Consider the following 23,093-nt stretch of genomic DNA (forward strand, 5'->3'; position numbering starts at 1 on the left):
AGGCCTACTATTTTTAGCATGTTTTCCAAATAAAAAATATTAAAATGGGCCCTGCGTGCTGTGACTTTCAAAAAGTTTAGACACACCCGGTAAGGGTAAAGAGATTAAAGTAATAGGGAAATAACAGAAGAATTATCAGAAAATTGGTGTGTTTAAATGATGGTAGGGGGAAGGTGAAGTGAAGTGAATTATATTTATATAGCGCTTTTCTCTAGTGACTCAAAGCGCTTTTACATAGTGAAACCCAATATCTAAGTTACATTTAAACCAGTGTGGGTGGCACTGGGAGCAGGTGGGTAAAGTGTCTTGCCCAAGGACACAACGGCAGTGACTAGGATGGCGGAAGCGGGAATCAAGCCTGCAACCCTCAAGTTGCTGGCACGGCCACGCTACCAACCGAGCTATGCCGCCCCAAGGTAGTTTGGGTAAATAAACTGGTAAATAATAATGTAGCATTATTGGTGCCACAGGGGTTAGCATGGAAGGTGATGTCCATCCATCCATCCATCCATCCTGTTGGCGGTAGATAATGAATGCACCCCAGTTAACCAATTTAAATTAAATAAATATGGATGAAATTGTGAAAAACGTCGGTAAATATGAAAGTATGAGTATGATAACTGGGATTAATATAGAAGAAAATAATTAAGAATGGGTTAGCATCTCTATCTACACTCCATTTCAAAAGGTGGCGGTAATGCGCAACGGAAGTGACATCCCAATTGCCAATAATAATAATACAAAAAAACAGAAGAAGAAGACGCGCGGATGCCGGCGGGAAGAGGAGCGTCACGTGACAGCAGCGTCGTAGCCGCTAAGCTTCCGGTGGAGCTGCAAATGCTGAGGAAGTTAAGCGCTTTCTTCTTATTTAGCAGCGATAATAACGCTCTAGAAGGTGAGTCGTGTCTTCATACATTTACGTATTTTTTAGGATACTGAAAGTGACTCGTAGCGAACACTTAAATCCTCCAGGAGAGGTGAGTCGCCACCAGTTAGCTCACGTTAGCATTCTCGTTAGCGTGCTAGTATTTGTAAACAATGCGGCATCCTGCTGCTAAACGCGAAATAATGGCGAATTGCATGTTTAATGTGTAACAATTTTCCGACATGACATGTCCTAGTTGTCACTTTCCGCTTGCTTCGTTCACTCGCGCTACGGTCAGAAATGTTATTTTTGGTTAGCAAGACGACCAACAATGGCCATGTGACACAGTCATGTTTGTATGCATGTCTGGTTGTTTGTGTGTGATTGTTACAAACCGACATATAGAGACTAATAATCGTGTGCAACTTTTTTGTACAGGATGCCAGGCAAAATGTGTCACGGTTTCAAACCAGGAGACCTTGTGTTCGCCAAGATGAAGGGTTTTCCTCACTGGCCTGCCAGGGTAACACACCAACTCACAAAAGTGGGAATCACTCTATGATAATGTTTGCCTCTCATTTCCGCTACAGGTCTGTAAGTCAGATGATGCACACAAAAAGCGTGTTCCTGTCTTCTTTTTTGGGACTCATCAGATGTACGTGTGCACTACCTAGTGACATCAAATCTTGTATGCAGTATGGTCAATTAAATGAACTGTTGTTGTGTTTTCCAGAGGTCACATTCCCCAAGAAAATATAGTCCCGTTTTCTGGTAACAAGTTGAAGTATGGCAGTGGCGTCCGCATCAAAGGCTTCACTGAGGGGATGTGGGAGATTCAGAACACCCCAGGAGTCGGAAGTAAATCAAAAGTCAGTGTGTCTCTTAACATTCACCAAGCTTTTTGCACACAATATTCTTGTATTAAACAGAATATAGTAACCTGAATCTGAAAACTTTTGAGACAGAAAACAATTTTATCGGATTGCCAGTTCCAAATTATGGTAATTTTGCAGTGATTAAAAAGCCAATTGGGACCCCTATCACGTGTCTGCGGATTAACCCCGTTAGCTCATGCAAATTGAACCCTAGCTAAATATAAAGTGGTTGTTGTGTATGCTCACTACTCACATGGCAAAGGTTTGTGGGATTTGTATGTGTCTGGCATGACGGGAACAGTGGCGGTAACTTTTTACAAAATAGTTTTGCACCAATTTTGAAAGTTTGGACAGTTTTTGCATTTTTAACAACCAGACCTCAACCATAATTACAGCTCTGTTCGTTGACACCACAAGCTTGAATATCGTCTGGCATGAGGTACTAACTTATTTTTTTTTAAAAACTTTACAATTATCTATAATCACTAGCAAGAAAAGCTAATTGCACAACATTCAAAGGTGTTGACCACCAATGGTCGGAATGAGCAGAATACGCCCAGGATCCGCAAACGTAAAGCAGGAGTTCACGGAAGAAAGCCCGGAACCAACCAACTAAATTAGATTATGCGCGACCCGAGGGTCCCTGGTTCCATCTCCACCTAGTACCAACCTCGTCATGTCCGTTGTGTCCTGAGCAAGACACTTCACCCTTGCTCCTGATGGGTGCTGGTTAGCGCCTTGCATGGCAGCTCCCTCCATCAGTGTGTGAATGGGTAAATGTGGAAGTAGTGTCAAAGCGCTTTGAGTACCTTGAAGGTAGAAAAGCGCTATACAAGTACAACCCATTATAGTCATTTTCATTTACACAAGGAAAGAAAATTCAAAAGTTCACATGGATATAAGGGACGGCGTGGCGCAGTGGGAGAGTGGCCGTGCGCAACCCGAGGGTCCCTGGTTCATGTGGAAGTAGTGTCAAAGCGCTTTGAGTACCGTATTTTCCGCACCATAAGGCGCCCTGGGTTATAAGCCGCGCCTTCAATGAACGGCATATTTCAAAACTTTGTCCACCTATAAGCCGCCCGGTGTTGTAAGCCGCATCTAACTGCGCTAAAGGAATGTCAAAAAACAGTCAGATAGGTCAGTCAAACTTTAATTATATATTAAAAACCAGCGTTCTAACAACTCTGTTCACTCCCAAAATGTACGCAAATGTGCAATCACAAACATACGTATATCAACATGGACAGAGCTGCGTGAAAAAAGCCACCCGGCCTCTTCGCGTAAACTTAAACTTACCTTAACCACTCGCTCATCTTTTCTTCATCCATCCCTTCGAGTTAGCTTTTATGATGACGCCGGCTGGAAAGGTCTCTTTTGGCAAGGTCTTCCTTTTGAATATCACCATGGGTGGAAGTTTCTGGCCATTAGCATGGCAAGCTAGAACCACAGTGAAGGATGACTTCTCATTCCCTGTGGTGCGAATATTCACCGTACGTGCTCCCGTTGTATCCACGGTGCGGTTCACAGGAATGTCAGTTGCTGTGAAATAGTAATCCGTGTGCGGATGGAGAGATTGCGTCTTTTCATGAACCGGATCCTTGTCGCTTAGTAGGAGCCATTTTGTGGTCTTTACAGATGTAAACACACAAAGGAAATGAAACGTACGGTGATATCCGCGCTCTTTTTCTTCTTCTACGCGGGCGGGTGGTTGCTTACAGTAGAAGAAGAAGCGCTTCCTGTTCTATGGGGGCGGGTGCTTACCTTGGCGGTTGCTTGCGTAGAAGAAGAAGCGCTTCCTGTTCTACCGGGAAAAAAGATGGCGGCTGTTTACCGAAGTTGCGAGACCGAAACTTTATGAAAATGAATCTTAATATTTATCCATATATAAAGCGCACCGGGTTATAAGGCGCACTGTCAGCTTTTGAGAAAATTTGTGGTTTTTAGGTGCGCCTTATAGTGCGGAAAATACGGTACCTTGAAGGTAGAAAAGCGCTATACAAGTACAACCCATTATAGTCATTTTCATTTACACAAGGAAAGAAAATTCAAAAGTTCACATGGATATAAGGGACGGCGTGGCGCAGTGGGAGAGTGGCCGTGCGCAACCCGAGGGTCCCTGGTTCAATCCCCACCTAGTACCAACCTCGTCATGTCCGTTGTGTCCTGAGCAAGACACTTCACCCTTGCTCCTGATGGGTGCTGGTTAGCGCCTTGCATGGCAGCTCCCTCCATCAGTGTGTGAATGGGTAAATGTGGAAGTAGTGTCAAAGCGCTTTGAGTACCTTGAAGGTAGAAAAGCGCTATACAAGTACAACCCATTTATCATTTATATTTAGGACATGAGGAAGGAGAGCTGTATAAATAGCAATGATTTGGACAACAAAAAACTGATAAACAGCATGATGACATGAAAAACCTGACAAATCACGTTAGGAATTCAATTGGAAAAAAATTCATGGGTTGGAAGAATAATGCTTTAAATATGCAAAATAATAAAGAATCCAATCCCATATCACAAATAATGTGCACGACTGATAATTTGGAGTAGAACTCTTGATTAAACAATATAATTGTGACTGGGCTCCACATTACACACAGGCTGTTTGCCATTTGAGCAATACCAGGAAGAGAACAAAACAATGTTGCTTCAACAGAGAAATAGATGGCCAACATTCTGAAATCTATGGGTAGATGTAAATGTCAACAACATTGATACGTGCATTCCAATGTCTGGCAGAAATAATCCCACTTATGTCATTGGCTATGTTCACAAACAAAAAAAAACGAGGAAAAAGCATGCTGAAGGTGAGGATCACTCCTCTGGCTAGGACGGCTTCCAGTCTTACAGCATGCTTGCAGCACAGATGCTAGAGTTCTGTGTTAAGAGTTAACTTTGTGATGCGTTTTTTAAATGAATGCGCCGCATATGATCAAAATGCGTAAATATTAAATGTTATTTTAAATGTGCCTGTTACTACATTCCATATATACTTACATCATGAATATAAAACCTTAATGAAGGTGTTTGGGTGTTTTTTTAAGGGCTTTACAGGCGGAATTGCACGGCTTTTATAGGCTCCATTGTAAGCAAACTTAAACGCATTTATTTATTATTTAGAATGCAAAAAAAAAAAAAAAAACCTCCTTCGTCATGTCTCTTATAATGATTGTGAACAATAGGCAGAATTCCTAAAAAAGTGCAGTTCCCCTTCAAGTTGTGGCCACAAGACTGTCAGCTGCATGTTTGAGACCACTTGTCTACATGAATGAGCATCTGTAAAAACACTGACATCGCTACGGAAACACAAGACTTAAGGAAGCAATAAAAAATTCCAAAGAACTTTGATTGCCAACTCTAAAGACTACATCCAGTCAAACGCAGAACCAGAAGAAGTGGAATACTTGTTGTCAAAGACCTCAGGGCCACGAACAAATTTTGAAGATGACATCATTTTGACTTCAAGGAAATAAAAGCTACAACTTCCCAAAGCTTGATGTTAGCTGAACTCTACAAATCAATTAAGCAACAATGTACTCTTATTTCCTTACTCATAAAATGGTTAGATTTTATTTTTATTGTTATTTTAACACCATCCATCCATCCATTTTCTACCGCTTATTCCCTTTTGGGGTAGCGGGGGGCGCTGGAGCTTATCTCAGCTACAATCGGGCGGAAGGCGGGGTACACACATTCTTTAATTTTCAGTGATTTGTGTAAACTGCATAAAGGGGATCAGGTTCAAGCAGCTATTCACTTATTTTGCATGTTGTCTAAATTCAGCAAGTCTTTTTAGTATTTTAAAGAAATACAGTTGATTTGGAGCATGTCACGTGCCCTTTGTTTATTATTTTGACCAGTCACTCGCCAGCAGTGTTGCCAGTTACTTTGAAAAAGTAATCTAATTACTGATTACTCCTTTAAAAAGTAACTTAGTTTACTGATTACTGTATTTCAAAAGTAACTGTTACATTACAAGTTACTTTTTTAGTTACATGTTTGTAGCAGTTCCTCTGCCGTGGGTTCCCCTGACACTTGACAGCCTCGCACTGGAGCACAGGAAGCCTTGTTTGAACAATCTTTTATTTTCGTTTACACACAGCGACAGTGCTTTCCTCCGTGACTTTTCAGACTCTCCAGCTTCTTTCCAGCGTGCGTCTCTCATGTGTCTCTCCAGCGTGTGCGTGTGTGTCATCTGCTCTCTTTTTCCCCCTCATGGCCTCGGGCGCTGCTGATAAAGGCGACAGAAGATTAGACAACCAGCCCCAGCTGGGTAATCTACTCACCTGCCAGCTGGGCTTCGAAGCCGGGCCATACACACTCCCTTCCCGCAGGAGGCGCGCCAACCACGCCCCCCTCCCCAATGTTGTTGCCAGCACAAAGTGTACAACAAACCTTAATACGCTTATCTTGAGCTGACAAAAAGTCAAAATCGTACAGCATACAGTGTACTTAATAACATGTAAACAGTAATATTATTACTGCTTGTGGATGAAAACATGTCTTGTGTGCAAGACAATAACAATCACAACCACAATTGTGTGTGCCTGAAAACCTGGTGATCGAATAGATGATAGTCCAGTGCGGGAACTGGAAGGTATACTGCCCTCTTTCCAGTTAATTACAACTTTTCTTTGTGCCTTGTGTTCTCAGATTACAGCCAAGACGGTGTCAAAAACCACTCTTGCAAAATCAACTGCTGCTTCTAAAACAACCTCTGCTGCCAGAAGTACACCTTCCAAACGTACCTTCACAAGTAGTTCTAGCACTAAAGCAACTTCAAGTGGTAGAACTTCACGTGCAAATTTAAATGTGGGTGCTAAGAGCACTGCTGTAAAACCAGTGTGTGATGTTGAAACTTCACCTTTGGAAGCTACTTCCAAGATTGAAAGTCTGCCTGCTGCTAGCACAGTGGAACTGATGGCGTGCGCAGCAGAATGTGTCCCAGCTCAAATGAGTCTTCGTATTAGCACTTCAAAGAGCCACCAAGAAGCCAGCTTGAGCAAAGCTGAAGATGTTCCAAGAAGATCTTCATCCAGATCAGCTGCACAAACACCAACCGATGATCTTCCCCAGAAGTCCTCTAGTCCAAAAGGTGGCGCTTCTGCAGAGGGGAGGAGACGAGGAAGGTCAAGAAAACCCCCTAAAGAGAAGATTGCTGTGGAACAGGTTGGATGTGCTATGAATGTTCTCTACGGCTAAGTCTACTCATAATGTTATTGATTTTGTTTTAACTCTTGTCTCCTGTGTTGTCTCTGTCAGGCTGCAGACAACCAGACAAGCGGTGTGCCTATGACTGAAGAGCATGACGCAAGCATGGAGGACCTTAAGTGTAAGAAGAAGAGTCGCAGTTCTACTGGCCCTGCAACCAGACTCACAGGCACTGCAAGCGAGCCAGTGAGCACTTTAATCAAAAGGGCAAAGGGGACTAAACGTCCAAGAAAATCTTGGTCCCCTTCAACTGCACAATTGCCAGCAGAAGTCCTTCACATTCCCCAGAAATCTTCCAAACCAAACGATGGTGCTGCTGCAGAGGTGCGGAGACGAGGGCGAAGTAAAACCTTCGCCGTGAAGAAGAGCCAGGTAGTCAAAACATTTGTTTCACATGTTTTATCCCCGCATAAATATAATTCACCCTTCCCAGAATCCTTTGGGTTTGGTTTGATTGTCTCTTTCTTTGCATGTTGTCTATCAGAGCACTGATGCACCACTCATCTCTCAAATCGACCCTTTGTGCAAAACACACAACCACATATCCCAGACTGCTACCACACTGACTCCTAGTAGCATCTGCATAGATGCACAGGAGGAGACTGAGCCAGAGGAGAAAGATAAGCAACTTGACAAGATGCCAGTGGAGGAGCAGCTGATGGACCTGAGGGAGAAGACACAGCCAGAGAAAGAGAAGCAGCAAATGCAAGAGGCAGAGGAGTCAACGGGTACAAGGGGAGCTAACAGGAAGAAAACAAAGGAGCCGCTGGAAGAGGAAAAGAAGCAACTAGTTGAGATGCCAGAGGAGAACCAGCAGCTCGAGGAGAAATCAAAGAAGCTAAATGAGGAGTCAATAACGGAAAAAGAAGTTGAGCGGAGGAGAAATGAGGACGAGGAGATGGAGAAGAAGAAAGCATTAGAGGAGGAAAATAAGCAACAAGACAAGATGCCAGAAGAGGAGCAGAAGGAGGTGGAGGAGAACACGCGACTTGGAGAGGAGAACCAGAAGAAGCTAGTGAAGGAGTCTCCAATGAGCAGTTTAGTAAAAAGGTTGACGCAGGAGGAGGAAGAGGAGAAGCAACTAGACAAGATGCCAGATGTGGAGCAGAGGGAGACGCAGGAGAAGATGCGAATAGGAGAGGAGAAACAAAATGAATTGGAAGAAGAGTTACCAATGAGCAGTGTAGTAAAGGGGTTGACACAGGAGGAGGAGCAACCCAACAAGATGTCAGATGAGGAGCAGAGGGAGACGCAGGAGAAGATGCGAAGAGGAGAGAAGAAACAAAAGGAGCTGGAGGAAGAGTCACCAATGAGCAGTTTAGTAAAGAGCAATACTCAAGAAGAAGAGGAGGAGAAGAAAAAGCAACCAGGCAAAATACCAGGGGAGGAGCAGGAGAAGTTGCGGCAAGGAGAGGAGAACCAGAAAGAGCTGGAGGAGAAGTCATCAATGAGCAGAAAAATAAAGAAGAAAATAGAGGAGCAGCAGAAAGACCTGATAGAGAAGATACAGCCGGGGGAGGAGAAGCAGCTGCTGGAAAATGCTGAAGAGTCAACAGGGAAAAGAGGAGCTAAAAGAAAGAGAAAAAAAGAGGAGATGGAGTCGGGAGAAGAGAAGATACCTCAAGGAGAGGCGAACCGGCGACTCGAGGAGAAGATGGTGCCTGAAGAGAAGTCAATAACGAGAAGAGGAGCTGAGAGAAAGAAAAATGAGGATAAGGAGACTGAGAAGAAAAAAACGTCGGAAGGGGAAAAGAAGCAACCAGACAAGATGCCAGAGAAGACGCGACGACGAGAGGAGAAGCAAAATACGCTGGAGGAGGAGTCAGCAATGAGCAAGGGAGTAAAAAAGAGGACAGATGAGAAACAGAAGAACCAACTAGAGGAGAAACATAAAGACCTAGAGACAAAGTCAACGACAAGTAAAGGAGTTCAGAGGAAGAGAAAAGAGGAGGAAAGAAAGCAAGGAGAGGAGGAACAGAAGAAACGAGGAGAGGAGTCAACAGTAAGCAGAGGGGCTGAGGGAAAGAGAAAGGACAAAACGAAGGACCCACAAGAGCCAAAGAAGCAAGTAGAGGAGGAGCAGATGGTGCTGGCAGAGGATTCAACGAGAAGACGAGTTGAGAGGAAGAGAAAAGAGGAGATCCAGCAGGAAGGAAGTGTTGTAGCAAAGGCAGAGGAGGCGATAACCGCTGAGAAGAAAAGCAGGAGGAAAAGTGAGGAGGGTGGCAGCAAGAAAAGGAGGAAAGAACAGGAGGCAGCAGAAGAGAGAAAAAAGAGGAGGAAGGAAAAGGCAACAGAGGACAGGAGAGAAGCCAGAAGGAAGTCAAGGAAAGATAAGGACACAAGAGAAAGAGGAAGGACAACTGAGGCGGAGAAAGATGGAGCAAAGAAAGGGCATGTGGATGAGGAGGTAAGTGTTTTTCTTCACTGGATGTGCAATGATGTCATGACCTTATAATGGTGTCTCTTCTAGCGACAGCAGCGTCTGGCTGCCAAGAGGGAGAGCTTGCTTAAATCTTTGCGAGGTCTGATGAAGGAAAGCTCCCCCAAGAGCATCACGTGAGACCACCACACATGCTGTCACTGCGGCACAGGAGCAGCCATTACACGTCTACTTCCTGTCTTCACAGGAAGTCCACCAACAGATCCAAGACAACAGCCAGAAGTCACAAGATGCTCAAAGAGTCCAGCGTGAGGAAGAAAGGTTTCAAAGTCCGAGGAAGCCAACTACTTGTGAAGGAAGCAAAGAAAAACCAAGACGCAACACAGTCAAAGAAGTCGGCCGGCCAAAGCGATGACAGCAAAGTTAAAGAAAAGACACAGGCAGACGAGAAGAAGTTGATTGGAAAAATTGTGAAAGCAACGACAAAGGTTCAAGTAAAGACGATGTTGGGTGGAGCTACGCTGCAAGAGGAACAGAGGAAGAAGACGTTGAAGGCCGACGACACCAAGCTGCAAAGAAGCTCAAAGGAGGCCAGGAAACCTGAGCGACTAACGACAAATGACAAGAGTGCAAGGAACGGCGGCGGCGACCAGGAAGGGAAGAGCAAACTGCGTGATGATGCGAAGGACAACGTGGAAGAAAGGAAAAAGGGGGACAAGATGGCCACCAGTGAAAAGGATGGCAATGCAGCATCAAAACTTGCCAAGCAGCACAGTGGCGGGAGAAGTCATAAACAAACCACACACGCCACCATGCAGAGTGGCGTGTCCAGCGGGGATGCGGCAGAGGATAGTCAGCAGCAGAAGAACAACTCCAACTTGACGCTAATTGATTCAACTCTGCACAGAATCCATGGAGACATACGTATTTCTCTCAAGGGTGACAATCCAGTAAGATGCGCTCTCTCTCTCACTCACTCTTACAGACACACACACACACACACACACACACACTGATTACGTTTGTCCCATCAGGACGTCAGCAAGTGTCTGGCAGCATTGGATCAGCTCAGTGGCATCTATGTGACATCTCAACACGTCCAGAGACACAGCGAGCTAGTGTCCACTCTGAGGAAGGTATGTACACACTCTACCTATATAACCCAGATGCGCCGCAACGCTCAGCCCAGTTTGTCCTTTTTCGCCGCTTCGCGTGCAGATGCGCTTCTACCGCGCCAACCAGGACATCATGGACAAGGCAGCTATGCTGTACAACCGCTTTAAAAATGCGTTCCTCCTTGGCGAGGACCAGGAGGTGGTCAGCGCCGCTTTCCTGCGCTCGCTGCTGGAGGAAAAAGAGCGTGAGAAGGCAGTGTGCTGTGATGAGGGGGCTGGGCTTGAACAGAAGCAGGTGGGGGGTGAGGAAGAGGAGGTCCAGAAAAAGGAGACACTTTCAGGTTTCTTATTATGATTTTAATGTCAGAATGAACAATGACATTGTTGTCGCTGTCACTAATAGTGACTTATCTCTTTTGCAGTGGACTGAACCAACAATCGTCTTTTCCTCTTTGACTGACACCTCAGCTCAGGGACCGACATCTTTTCGTAGTTTTGTACAGTGAGATTTTATTCTTGATTTTACTTGAATGTTTTTATTCGTTTTGTTTTTTTGTTTTTTTTCTTATAATAGACATGGGTTGTGATAACTGATGACTGCGTGTCACTGTTTCCTTCCACAGAACTAAGTCAGTCTTCAGCAAATAAATAAAATGCTTTGATGGACACCTGACTTGCATGTAATGACTTTTATTCACATAATAGTCGTAATGTATTTGTTATTTTAATTTATTTCTAATTTTGGGATAAGTACAAATCTTTTTATGTAACGTTTGGAACTGAACGAGAGGGAGGGGAAAAAAACAAGTCGGTGTGTAAAAAAAGGAGGAGGCGTGTCTGAGTGTGAAACGTACACGGAAGTAGCGCGCGCACTCAAATAGAAATGAGCTGCTGGAAGAGCAGACTGAACCGCAAGTGTGTCTGTCTGTGGACGTGATGGAGGGCGGGAGAACGGACATGGTCCACGAAGACAACGGAGCGCGCGCCGAGGACGAGGTAAGACTTAATCGACGAGAATATTTGTTCGTTTTCTGCGTGCGCTTTGTCACGACACCCCCACACTTCCTGGTTTATCATTCCTTGGCTGGATTTTTGTCTTGCTTTGGAAGATGCAGAGGTCCTAAAAGGAGATGTGGAGTTCGAATGTCATGGGAATTCTGGTTTGTCACCCAAAAAGTCCCCATAGATAGGGGCGCCAATAGGTATTATGGGTCCCATGGGGGGGGAATCATATTTGGCCCACCTGGGCAGCTGTAGTCCCCACAATCCGATTTTTGGGGTGGCGCTGTCACTCACTGTATTACCTCTATCGCGCCCAGACCCTACTGGAAGCTTTTGGGCAGGTCTTGTGTCTTTAAAGATGATATCCCACAGAACCGGCCTGACTAATTGATGGACACCTGATACCCTGGCAGGCCGCAAACGTAGATCCTATTTCCTCTCTTTTTAACGAGCGCTCCTGAGCCTCAGTCCGCCATGTTTGCGGTGCTGTGAGCTTCCATTGTGTCTGCGTGGATGTGCTGAGGCGGCAGGTTTAGCAGCACTAGTCTGGAATTTAGGGAATGTGTCCCACAGCAGGAAAGTGTAAAAGGAGTATGTGTCCAGCAATTGTGATTGACAGTGGTAAGGTTTTAAGGTCAGAGGTCATTGCCAGGGTGTGTGTTGGAGCTATTATGCAAGTGATTGCTATAATTAGCTTTCCTGGGAACGCACACACACCCATAGTAACAATAAAGTCACTATGGTGACTGACACCAGCGTATTTCTGTGCAGGACTGTTTTGAGGATGCTTACGACCACATTCCTGTGTAAGTAACACTCCACACACTATCACTTCCTGTGTGCACGGCCATCACTTCAGTGTGTGTGTGCGTGTGTGTGGGTGTGTGTGTGTGTGTGTGTATGCAGGGCCTGTCACATGGACCTGCAGTCTGCCATCCAGGAGACTCAATGTGCCCTCAACTTGGTCCTCAACGACAAGTTCTCAGAAGCTCTGAACCTCCTGAAGCCATGGTTTGATTGATTGAAACTTTTATTAGTAGATTGCACAGTACAGTACATATTCCGTATAATTGACCACTAAATGGTAACACCCGAATACATTTTTCAACTTGTTTAAGTCGGGGTCCACGTAAATCAATTCATGGCAACATGGCAGCCATCATACTGCTGTGTCAGTCTGCTGTATAACGTGTGTGTGTGTGTGTGTGTGTGTGTGTGTGTGTGTGTGTGTGTGTGTGTGTGTGTGTGTGTGTGTGTGTGTGTGTGTGTGTGTGTGTGTGTGTACATGCGAAGGTGGCGAGACAGCATGTACCACGCATTAGGCTACAGCAGCATCTTGGTGATGCAGGCTGCCATGACTTTTGAGCACACAGACATCCAAATCGCCATGGCGACAATCAAGGAGGCATTACACACTTGTCAAAGGTCAGATTGACCACACACATTTACGGTAACCTTGTGGGGGGGCCACTGTGAACCTTGCACTGTGTTGCATTCAGGTTTCGCAAGAAGACCTCGATGGTTGGTTCCCTGGCCAGTCTGATCAGCAAGCAGTCCCACTTCCAGGAAGGTATATGCACAAGCCACGTCCACAGTCCCTGCCCCCCATCATCCTCCCGGCTGACCCCATGTGAAGTGATGGCGTCTTCTTTTCATCCTCAGAGGAGATGCACGCTGAGCTCTGCTATGCCGAGTGTTTGCTGCAAAAAGCCACGCTGACCTTCGTGCAGGTGACGTGGTGCTGCCGCCACAATGCCGCCGTCACATCACTATAATGTTCTTTTTTTGCAGGACGAGAACATGATCAGTTTCATCAAAGGTGGCATCAAGATAAGAACCAGCTACCAAATTTACAAGTTAGTGTCTTTCTCTTCTTTTTCTTCTCTGTCGTGTTTTCATGGTGTCTGACTTCCTGTCTCAGGGATTGTCTCAACGTGCTAAACGTTGCTCAGAACTTAAGCGGCCAATCAGATTCACTCAGGCAGTTTGAAGGCGGAGTCAAGCTGGGTATTGGCTCTTTCAACCTGGTGGGTGTTTTTCCAGAGCAGGGATGATGTAAAAACCATCACTGTTGTTACTTTTGATGTTGTTGTCAAAGTAAAATGTGTTGTCCATCAGATGCTGTCACTTCTGCCGCAGAGGATCCTGAGATTACTGGAGTTCATGGGCTTCTCTGGAAACAGGGCAAGTTGACATGCACTTACGGTCACATGTGTGTAGATAACTGACAAGACACAAATATTCCAACAGAACTTTGGGTTGTCCCAACTGAGAGACGGAACGTCCATCTCTGGTTTGCGCTCCATTCTGTGTACCCTCACTCTGCTCTTCTACCACACTTATATCTGCCTGGTTCTGGGTACGTGTGTATATGTATGTATGTATATAGTATAATATATATACATAGCATATTATATTTTATTTATAGTATACATGTATTATATGTATGTATATATATATTATATTACAATGTGTATATATATATATATATATATATATATATATATATATATATATATATAATTAGATACAATATATAAAAAAAATACACACCCAAACATGCACTTATATTGTATTTATAAACATGTGTGTATATATACAGTGGAACCTCGATTTACGAACTCACTGTAATTGGTTCTTAAACAGGGTTCGTAAATAGAAAAGTTCGTATAGTGAAGCAAATGTATCCATAAGAAACAATTTCAATATGAATAATGGGTTCCAGCTTTGACAAAAGTCCATATTTTAGTGAAGGCTATTACACTTCGAACACAAACTAAAGATACAGTTCTTCATATTAAACAAACATAACAAGGGGGTGATGGATCAAGTTTCTCTTTATTAACAAACTAATACAACAAGCTGCTGTCCTCTGCGCTGTTCTGTCAACGCGCACGCACACACAGAAGTCCCTTTGGTGCCCTCACTAACTATCAGAAATCACAAAAATCTCTAACTTTAACAATCATATTGTGACAATAATAAACATTTAAAAAAGTAAAAAACACTTACGTTAACATCAGTGAAAGAGGAGCTGACACGAGAGGAGCAGACAGACAGTGGGAGAGAAGGTAGGGATCGGTAGGAGGGGCCTTGGAAGAAGCCCCGCTGACTGAGAGGTATCGCTTCTCCTCCGCTGTGAAATAAGTCTGCTTTGGCATATTTTTCAGAAAAGTTCACTCTCATTCAAATTACAACTTGCTGTGGTACAAAGCCTGCTTCCTCGAGTCGTCTAAACTTGTGAGTAGGGATGTACACCGTATACCGATGTTTCGGACAACTGTTAAGATTTTGGACTAATAATACTGCAATCTGTATTTTTTTTATCCAGCTGACTGTTGTCATTATGACACGCTCTCATATTCAGTTCAGGTGCCGCTAATACATACCGGTAAATGATAATCAGCTTGGAATGATCACAAATAAGGAAGCAACACCACCCAAAAGTTTGTAACACAACAATATTTCCTCCTGGTCCCAAAAGTCACGCAAGCTAACAAGAGTTAGTGCCAGATTGAAGTGAACGCCACTTAGGACCGCCACTACAGCGCGCTTTATCAACCCGTCCATCCTCTAAGCCAGGGGTGTCAAACTCATTTTAGCTCAGGGGCCGCATGGAGGAAAATCTATTCCCACGAGAGCCCGACTGATAAAATCATTAAATTATTTTTGTTTTACTTTGGCCAAAAAAGAACAAGCACATTCTCTAATTGAACATATTACAACTAATCTTCTTGGCAAAACACTTCAAGTTAGTTGGAAATTCGGAGGAAAAAAATCGAACAGTTTCAAAAACACCATGAAGAACACAATAAACTTAGACTCTGTCTCAGTATATTGAAAGAATGTATTGTGTGTCGCTCCAGCATCAGTCTGCCACCAGCCACAACAGGAGCAGCTGATTGCTTGCACCTGCGCTGATTGGAGTAGCGGCAGCCAATCCAGAGGGCGCTTAAAGTCAGTTTACACGTCATCTTATACAGTGTGATGTGTGACCTAAATTACACTTGAATTGCTATTGCGAGATCCAGTGGACACATTTAGAACAGCAGTTTCTTTCATAAAAAAATTGCAGCTCATTTTTATACTTGGCAAATTCATCTTGCAGGCCGGATTAAACCTGTTTGCGGGCCTCATACGGCCCGCGGGCCATACGTTTGACACCTCTGCTCTAAGCAATCCAGTAATCCACAGGCCAATATTAATCGACACAAAAAAAGTGGTCTTTTTATTTATACAATACACACATGACACAGACACATATATGTCGATGGCTTTCAGTCTGTCACTCAAATGGGTCTGTGTGCGCCATAAACATGAATAACAATTCCTAGGAAATGCACACCCACCTACCGTGATAAATGATTGTGTTGATTTATATTGTATAGTTGATATGAGATATCATGTTAAAGGTCTGTAAATGAACATGAATACCATACAATAATATTGTTTTACTTTATTATTTGTTTTATTACTACTATTTTTATACTGAGTATATACTGAGTGTAATTGTAATGAATAGAAACACTGCCAATAAAAATGCTAATAGAAAATGTTTTTTTTTTAAATCTTTATTTCCACATATTACATATTGTACCGATGAATACTGGTATTGATAAGGAATATCGATATTCGTATCGATAATATCACAACGGTATACATCCCTGCTTGTGAGCACCATTAATGTACTGCCTGCAAATAGTCTTTTTTTTTTTTAAACTCCACAGCAATTCCCTCCGTCTTTCCACATTGGGGACTCATATTGAGTTAGCAAAATGGACAAAACTTGTCAAAAGGCACACACGCTGAGAAGTGACGAGTAGTGTACTGTACTGCGCAGCAAGTGACGTTAAAGTTAAACTACCAATGATTTTCACACACACACTAGGGGTGGTGATATTATCCTCTGCATTTGACCGTCACCCTCACCCCCTGGGAGGTGAGGGGAGCAGTGAGCAGCAGCAATGGCCGCGCCTGGGAATCATTTTTGGTGATTTAAACCCCAATTCCAACCCTTGAGGGCTCAGCTTCCCTGCAGGCAGGACACAACATGAATACATGTAGCATTTGTACACAAAGACATGATTCGCAAACTGAGTCATATTCAGCTCAATGGAAATGTTTGCAAATAGAGGGGTTGGTATATCGAGATTCCACTGTATACACATACAAATGTATACTATGTAATGTGCATACATGCATTTATGTATTTCTGAGTGTGCGTGGTGACTTGGTGTGTGACTAAAATATCGTACAGGAAGCGGCGAGGGAAACCTGGTGGAGGCGGAGGCTTTGCTGGAGCCTTACCTTCACAAGTACCCTAAAGTAAGGCATCCATGCTCCTCGTGCGACAACCAACTGCGCACTTTGCCTGACGTGCACGTGACCTCTTCTAGGGCTCCATCATCCAGTTCTACTCAGCTCGGCTGGCCGTGCTGCGAGGACACTTGGAGAAGGTCCTGGACTCTTGAAAGGTGGACGCAATAAGGGGCTGACGTGTTTTTGTGTTGCAGGCGTGCGTGGGGTACAATGAGTGTGTGAGCAACCAGCAAGAATGGAAGCAGATCCACCACTTGTGCTACTGGGAGCTCATGTGGACGCACTCGTACCAGCAGGACTGGCTGCAGGCGTATCGCTACGCCGACATGTTGTGTCGCGAGAGCCGCTGGTCCAAGGTGAGATCCGAGGTTTCGGTACACAGCAGGGAGACACGCTGGCTTGTGTCGATTTCCCTCTCGCAGGCCATCTACGTGTACCAGAAGGCCGCCATCCTCAGCATGATGTCAGCGGAAGACCTGAAGAATACTGGCGAGGACGTAGTGGAGCTCTTCAGGTGCGTGCCGATCACACGTATTGAACCGGGAACAGGTTTGGCTGACGTGTGTGTGTGTGTGTGTGTGTGTGTGTGTGTGTGTGTGTGTGTGTGTGTGTGTGTGTGTGTGTGTGTGTGTGTGTGTGTGTGTGTGTGTGTGTGTGTGTGTGTGTGTGTGTGTGTGTGTGTGTGTGTGTGTGTGTGTGTGTGTGTGTGTGTGTGTGTGTGTGTGTGTGTGTGTAGGCAGGTGGAGGGGCTCAAGCAGCGCCTAGCAGGGAAGTCCATCCCCACAGAGAAGTTTGCAGTGAGGAAGTCTCGCCGCTACAAGGCCACTACGCCAATCCCGCTGGTGCTTCCTGCTCTGGTGGGAAACACGCTTGACTTCCTTTGAGACGACACGTCAAGTGCCCGTGTTCACATGTTGGTGGCTCCCCCCCCCTTCCCCTTGCAGGAGATGATGTATGTTTGGAACGGCTTCGCCATCGTGGGAAGGAGGGCGGACTACACGGAGGCGCTGCTGGTTACCATAGAGACGGCGGAGGAGCAGCTCAAACGTGACCCCCGTGAGTGACTCGGGTGAGTTCTCCCTGCTGGATGTCACTGTCCTGACCGCTTGGCTCCCCCCGCACCCCCCAGAGGTGTCAGAGTTCCACATGGACGACAGCTGTCTGGTCCAGATGCTGAAGGGTCTTTGTCTCAAACATCTGGACCGCCCCCTGCAGGCAGAACTCTGCTTCACACAGGTCCTGTCCAGGTAGCACACACACACACACACACACACACACGCACACACACACGCACACACACAAACCCACGGTCAACGAGAGAAGTCAGGTTTAGAGGAAGTGTCCTTGCAGTGAGAGTCGCATCCGCTACGATCATTACCTGGTTCCCTTCACGCTGTACGAGCTGGGTCTGCTCTACCAGAAACAGGGTGATGTGAGCAAGGCCGCCGTCTTCATGGAAAACGCCAAGTAAGTTCAGGAAAGTTCTGTTGTGTGGCCGTAAGTTGATGTTGTTATTTTTGTGGTTGTTGTCAGGAGTAAATACAAGGACTACTCTTTAGAGTCCAGACTGCACTTCAGGATCCACGCTGCCCTCCACAGCCTCAAAGGCTCGCCTGCTGCTGCCGCCACCCCATAATAGTCACTGCCCACAGTTGCCAAGGTGTGCGTGTGTGTGTGTTGTCTTTTCTTCCTGCGCTGTTCATCAATCACACACATACTTTGATTTGATTAGCAGCCATGCCACATCATGGCTGCACCTAGCACCAGTCTGTCCAGTTTAAATAGTCTCCACGGTAACAGCAAGCACTTTGTACCTTTTGTGACTTCAAAAGTGGCTTTTCTTTCATCCTTCTACCTCTTTATGTAGGATTTCCTCTGTTAATATTATTTGTAATATTGTTATTGTTTGGCCTTTTTTAAAAATGACCAAAGTTTAGATTCTTATTTTGGGTGCATTGAAAGCCTTAAAAACCAACCAGAGAAAAATCACCTGCTTGTATGTTCCTTGAAACACTCCATCATTCATTCTTTTGTTCATTCATGTATCAATTTGTTTGTTCATTAATTTATTAATTTGTTTGTTCCTTAAAAGGGGTATTTTCCTATTTATAACTTTTCAGACATATGGTATAGATTTCAAATATTGTAATCTTGTTGTATATGATATGGAAATAGCATATGATGAGCTTGGTGGCTCCCAGGAAGTTTTTACTTTGTTTTTTGCGTATTTAAACCGGAGTAGAGCAGCAATAGGAACATTTTTGTTTTTCTGAGAGCTAATGACCTAAAAAAAAGAGTAGGCATGGCCGGTGGAGCGTTGGACCAAGAGGAGAAGAAAGCAGATTCGTGGAGTATTTATACAAGCAGTAGGAAATGGATGGATGGATGAATTCTAATAGATTAAACTTAGGATCCAATATTAAAAGCCCATGAATTTGGTGGGATAAGCCCCTTTTATTTAACTCACTAATGCCATTCATTCATTGATGAATTGATTTATTCACAAAATTAAGTGTTAGCTGCGAATGCTATCAGCCACCAAGCTGATGCTGTAACTAAAAAAAACTAATGTTTTTAATGTTTTTTTTTCACATTGTTTGACACTTGTTTATTACATTTTGCTGAGTCAGTTGTAACGCTCAACTCATTCTGTTCTTTTTTTTTTTAATGAAGTTTCCTAACTGGGTGCTAAACAGCAAAAGTAAGCTAATAGTAAACTGCTTTCATTTTACAAAACCTCCTAAATCCAACATGGTTTCATTGAAATGTTCTACAAAAGAAGCAAATCTAGAATGTTTTACAGTCGATTCCCACTTTTCACGAATGGCGAAAGTCTGTGAACAAGTGAGACGTCCATAAAAATGTATATTTTTGACGTACAGCTCACAACGAAAGGTTAATGCCCTAAATATGTCACACACATTCATTTTAAAGTATAAAATGTACAGGTACTCTTTACTATTACTTGATAATATGAGATTATGAATGAAAATGGATTGATTATGTGTCTTTTTAAGCAACCGTACAAAAAAAAATTTGCAACCCCAAAAAATGTATTTAGAATTTAAAAAATTAAATAATTTTAAAAAAAAGAAGTTTTTTTTATGCATTTAATTTGGGTTGCAAATCTTTTTTTGGTTACAAATCATTTGGAGGAAAAAAATACCAAAGACGAGGGGTGGACGATACCGACCAATTAAAAAAATAAGCATTCAACATATTGTTCAAAAGAGGTGCGGCCTACAAGATTGAAGTTTCGTTGTAACCAAAAAAATAATTTTGCAACCAAAAGTTATTTTTGTTTGAAAGAATATACAGCAGGCCCGGCCCTAACCAATCTGGCGCCCTAGGCAAGATTTTAGGTGGCGCCCCCCCCACATCGGCAGTGAAGTGTATATATTCACAAGAAACCGAATAGCTTTGTCTTTGACCTTTTTTTTTTTACTTACAACTATACCTAATATATAAAGGGGTGGACAAGTGACTATTACCTGCAGGGCAAACATTAGCTAAACAGAAGGCAATAACAATGTAAACAAAAAACACCTGCTTAAAAGATCTAATACAAATGTCCCTGAGGAATGTAAGGTGGGAGTACTGTAATTACCTAACGTTACATTATTATTTTCCATAACAATTTAGCCCCCTCCACAATATTAACCCGACGTTAAAACAGAACTAGCTATTTATTGATTAGCAATTGCCGAATCATGTAACATTAGCTTAATGCTAAAAAGCAAGGTTACTATCACATTCTGTAACAGACAAATCATTTCATGTAGGCTAACGTTACCTACCTGCTACCTCTGTCTTTTCTCGTTTCTACTCCTCTTCTTTTCTCTTTTTTCTTCCTTGGGCACCTGACAGTTTTGGCCGTTTTGACATCTTGTGTTGATTTTTTGATGTGGTGACGTCCAAAAAGAGTCATACGGGAAGGGAGGGGGCGCACCGTGCGCGGGAGGGGGGGGGGGGGCGTAATGTTGTAACAAATAATATTTCTATTATATAGGCTTTACTTTGCATTTTAATTAACGTGGGATTATTTTTTGTATTTAGAAATAATAGTACCAACTTTTTTTTTTTTTTCTCCAACATTTGTGGCACTGGCGTGGCGCCCCCTGATGGACGGCGCCCTTAGCATTTGCCTATACGGCCTATGCCACGGGCCGGCCCTGATATACAGTATATATTTTCTTAATTTGAATTAAATTTTTTGGTTGCAGTTTATTATATTTTATTTTTTGCAAACCCATTTTTGTTTGGTTGCAAAAAAGACACAGTTTTCTCTCGTCACTTTTACTTGTTGCATTTAAAGACCATCGAACCATTTGGGACATCTCAATGCATAGCGAACATGGTCAGTGAAGCATTAACATGCATTAACGGCATTAACAAGCAGTAACATGCAAAAAAGTGTGTGCGGGAAACATGTATACTGTACATTTTACCTGTATTGTCAAATATTGGATTACCGCCAAGGATTGAATGATGTGTTTTCTGCGAGGGGAAAAAAAGCATGTTTTCTAAGGGTAGAAATCTATTAATTCATTTAAAAATCTGTCAAGTTGCGGGGTCGCAAACGCTGAACTGCGAATGTGCAGGGAGCTGCTGTGATGTTTCAAAGTGTGCAATAGAAACTAAAAGCCATATATTTTCAGCTTTATGCATGAAAGGAAAGAAAAGGCACCTTCTTGTTATTTATGCTCATTTTTTCAGTCCTTCCGTGTCTCTGGATGTTATTAAATGTCTGAAATGTCTTCTTATTAAAATTCTCGTCCAACATTTTGTGCTTCTCAATCATCTGTCTAGCAGCATCGCAGTGGGGATGATGTACAGGGGCCCCAAGCACAGGGTTCACTGGGCTTTTGTAAAGTTTGAAGTTTTAAAGACATCATAAATGTTATTATAAAATTAATATAGTTGCCAAAGTTAAATACTAAGGTGGCTTAAATCATATAAGAATGTCTAAGAATACTTACACACCTATCAAAAATGCAAAATGGTTCATAGGATAGCAGTAAACCTAACTTCACTTCACTCAACATATACATCATAATGTCATCAAAGCTCGCCTCTAATTATTGCCACACAGCACCAATATTTTGGAACAAGGATGAAGTGATACAAGACAGGTAAACATATTAAATGTGATCTGGCAGCATTGGAGAAGTTATGTACAAGTTTCACTTTTGCATCTCAACAGTGGTGCGTTCAAAGAGAAATACAAAGAGGTTGTGCCGCTAGAAGCACACAGCGAGCTGAAAGTAAACTCAGCGTAGCATTAAAACAAAGAAGACATGAAAAAAAACTCAATGTATCAACAGGCTGCCACCAAACATTCGTGTCACCAGTGATGAACAATGGACCTGCGACTTAGGCAGGGTGATATCGTTATATAAAGCCCTCTGACTAGCAATCAAAGGCAGGTGAGATTAATCGGCACCCTCTTTGCCAGAAAGTAAACAAAGGGAGAAGTGCTAAAACACAAATAGACTTTAAACAGGACAATTATAACAAACAAAAAACAATACATGACCCGGTGACAGGTTTTGCATAAGATATTTTTCTACATTTAAAACACTTCCTTGTAGTCTACATAATGTAATGGTGGTTCTTTGGTCAAAATGTTACACAGATTATATTTTACAGGCCATTTTAAAGTTTCTTTCTGAACCATCTCTTTAGGATGCTCGGTACTCGTAAGTTGAGGTACGACTACATTTGTATTTCATAACGTACAATATAGAAAATAAAAACATCAGGTTACTCTTTTTGATATCAAAGTCGTATCTTTTCATCATCAGTGTTAAGGTGTTTGAGCTTATTGGAGTTCTTTGGGCGTGCACATAAACGACACTTTCATCGAGTCATCAACGTCCTCTCACACGAGGAGACTTTATTTCTTCTTCGTAACATAACACACAACTGCACCAGAGCGCCCCAAGTGGGGAACATGCGCTATAACATTCAACCTCCACAACAAGCCACACAGAGTAAGAGCGCAGATCAATCTCAACACCCCCACTCGCTATTAGCTCACTGTCTTGGTTGTTTCAACTTTTCAGCATTTTCTGCGTAATCAAGTTTTGTTTCACAAGGAGTTTCTCTTGGTTTACAATTTTCCATATCAAACCTTTGTAAAACCCTTTTCACATATCTCTCTTGTCACATTTTGACTAGTCCATTTGTTTGTTCAAAGTCTATTCCTAAGAAATGTTTTAGGATTCCCAAATCCTTCATTTTGAATCTCTGAGTTAACATTCTTTTTACATCCTGCATTGATTTTTCACTTGAAGCAGCTAAAATAAGGTAATCTACCCAAATA

At 43.2% G+C, this 23,093-nt stretch overlaps 2 protein-coding genes across 3 annotated transcripts; both read left to right on the plus strand.

Annotated features, from left to right (window-relative positions):
* Positions 1-753: 753 nt before the first annotated feature.
* Positions 754-11,120, plus strand: LOC133606499 (uncharacterized). Of its 2 annotated transcripts, none has more exons than XM_061960527.2 (12): positions 754-895; positions 1,304-1,388; positions 1,456-1,520; positions 1,599-1,734; positions 6,392-6,907; positions 7,001-7,321; positions 7,434-9,359; positions 9,423-9,508; positions 9,580-10,282; positions 10,367-10,468; positions 10,551-10,788; positions 10,870-11,120. In XM_061960527.2, the coding sequence occupies exons 2-12, from the start codon at positions 1,305-1,307 to the stop codon at positions 10,875-10,877; spliced, it is 4,185 nt and encodes a 1,394-aa protein (XP_061816511.2). In that variant the 5' UTR covers positions 754-895; position 1,304; the 3' UTR covers positions 10,878-11,120. The 2 variants fall into 2 exon arrangements, with proteins under 2 accessions (XP_061816511.2, XP_061816510.2); XM_061960526.2 differs by having other exon boundaries at positions 10,551-10,742.
* Positions 11,121-11,265: 145 nt separating this feature from the next.
* Positions 11,266-18,757, plus strand: ttc39b (tetratricopeptide repeat domain 39B). The gene is made up of 19 exons (XM_061960528.2): positions 11,266-11,443; positions 12,221-12,255; positions 12,356-12,460; positions 12,743-12,874; positions 12,949-13,019; positions 13,112-13,179; positions 13,241-13,305; positions 13,371-13,476; positions 13,568-13,633; positions 13,700-13,808; positions 16,707-16,774; positions 16,846-16,905; positions 16,963-17,124; positions 17,191-17,282; positions 17,505-17,625; positions 17,713-17,824; positions 17,898-18,015; positions 18,119-18,235; positions 18,302-18,757. The coding sequence occupies exons 1-19, from the start codon at positions 11,384-11,386 to the stop codon at positions 18,402-18,404; spliced, it is 1,770 nt and encodes a 589-aa protein (XP_061816512.2). The 5' UTR covers positions 11,266-11,383; the 3' UTR covers positions 18,405-18,757.
* Positions 18,758-23,093: the final 4,336 nt, after the last annotated feature.

Source organism: Nerophis lumbriciformis, linkage group LG05 (genome assembly GCF_033978685.3).
Source record: "Nerophis lumbriciformis linkage group LG05, RoL_Nlum_v2.1, whole genome shotgun sequence".
Taxonomy (NCBI): Eukaryota; Metazoa; Chordata; class Actinopteri; order Syngnathiformes; family Syngnathidae; genus Nerophis; species Nerophis lumbriciformis.

Bases quoted from the DNA above. Each gene is read 5' to 3' on its own strand.
- LOC133606499 (XM_061960526.2), top strand. From the start codon at position 1,305: ATGCCAGGCAAAATGTGTCACGGTTTCAAACCAGGAGACCTTGTGTTC. The intron at 10,469-10,550 runs GTATGTACACAC...CTTCGCGTGCAG, and splicing joins TAGTGTCCACTCTGAGGAAG to ATGCGCTTCTACCGCGCCAA. The intron at 10,743-10,869 runs GTGGGGGGTGAG...TCTCTTTTGCAG, and splicing joins CTGGGCTTGAACAGAAGCAG to TGGACTGAACCAACAATCGT.
- ttc39b (XM_061960528.2), top strand. From the start codon at position 11,384: ATGGAGGGCGGGAGAACGGACATGGTCCACGAAGACAACGGAGCGCGC. The intron at 13,180-13,240 runs GTGACGTGGTGC...CTTTTTTTGCAG, and splicing joins CCACGCTGACCTTCGTGCAG to GACGAGAACATGATCAGTTT. The intron at 18,236-18,301 runs GTAAGTTCAGGA...GGTTGTTGTCAG, and splicing joins GTCTTCATGGAAAACGCCAA to GAGTAAATACAAGGACTACT.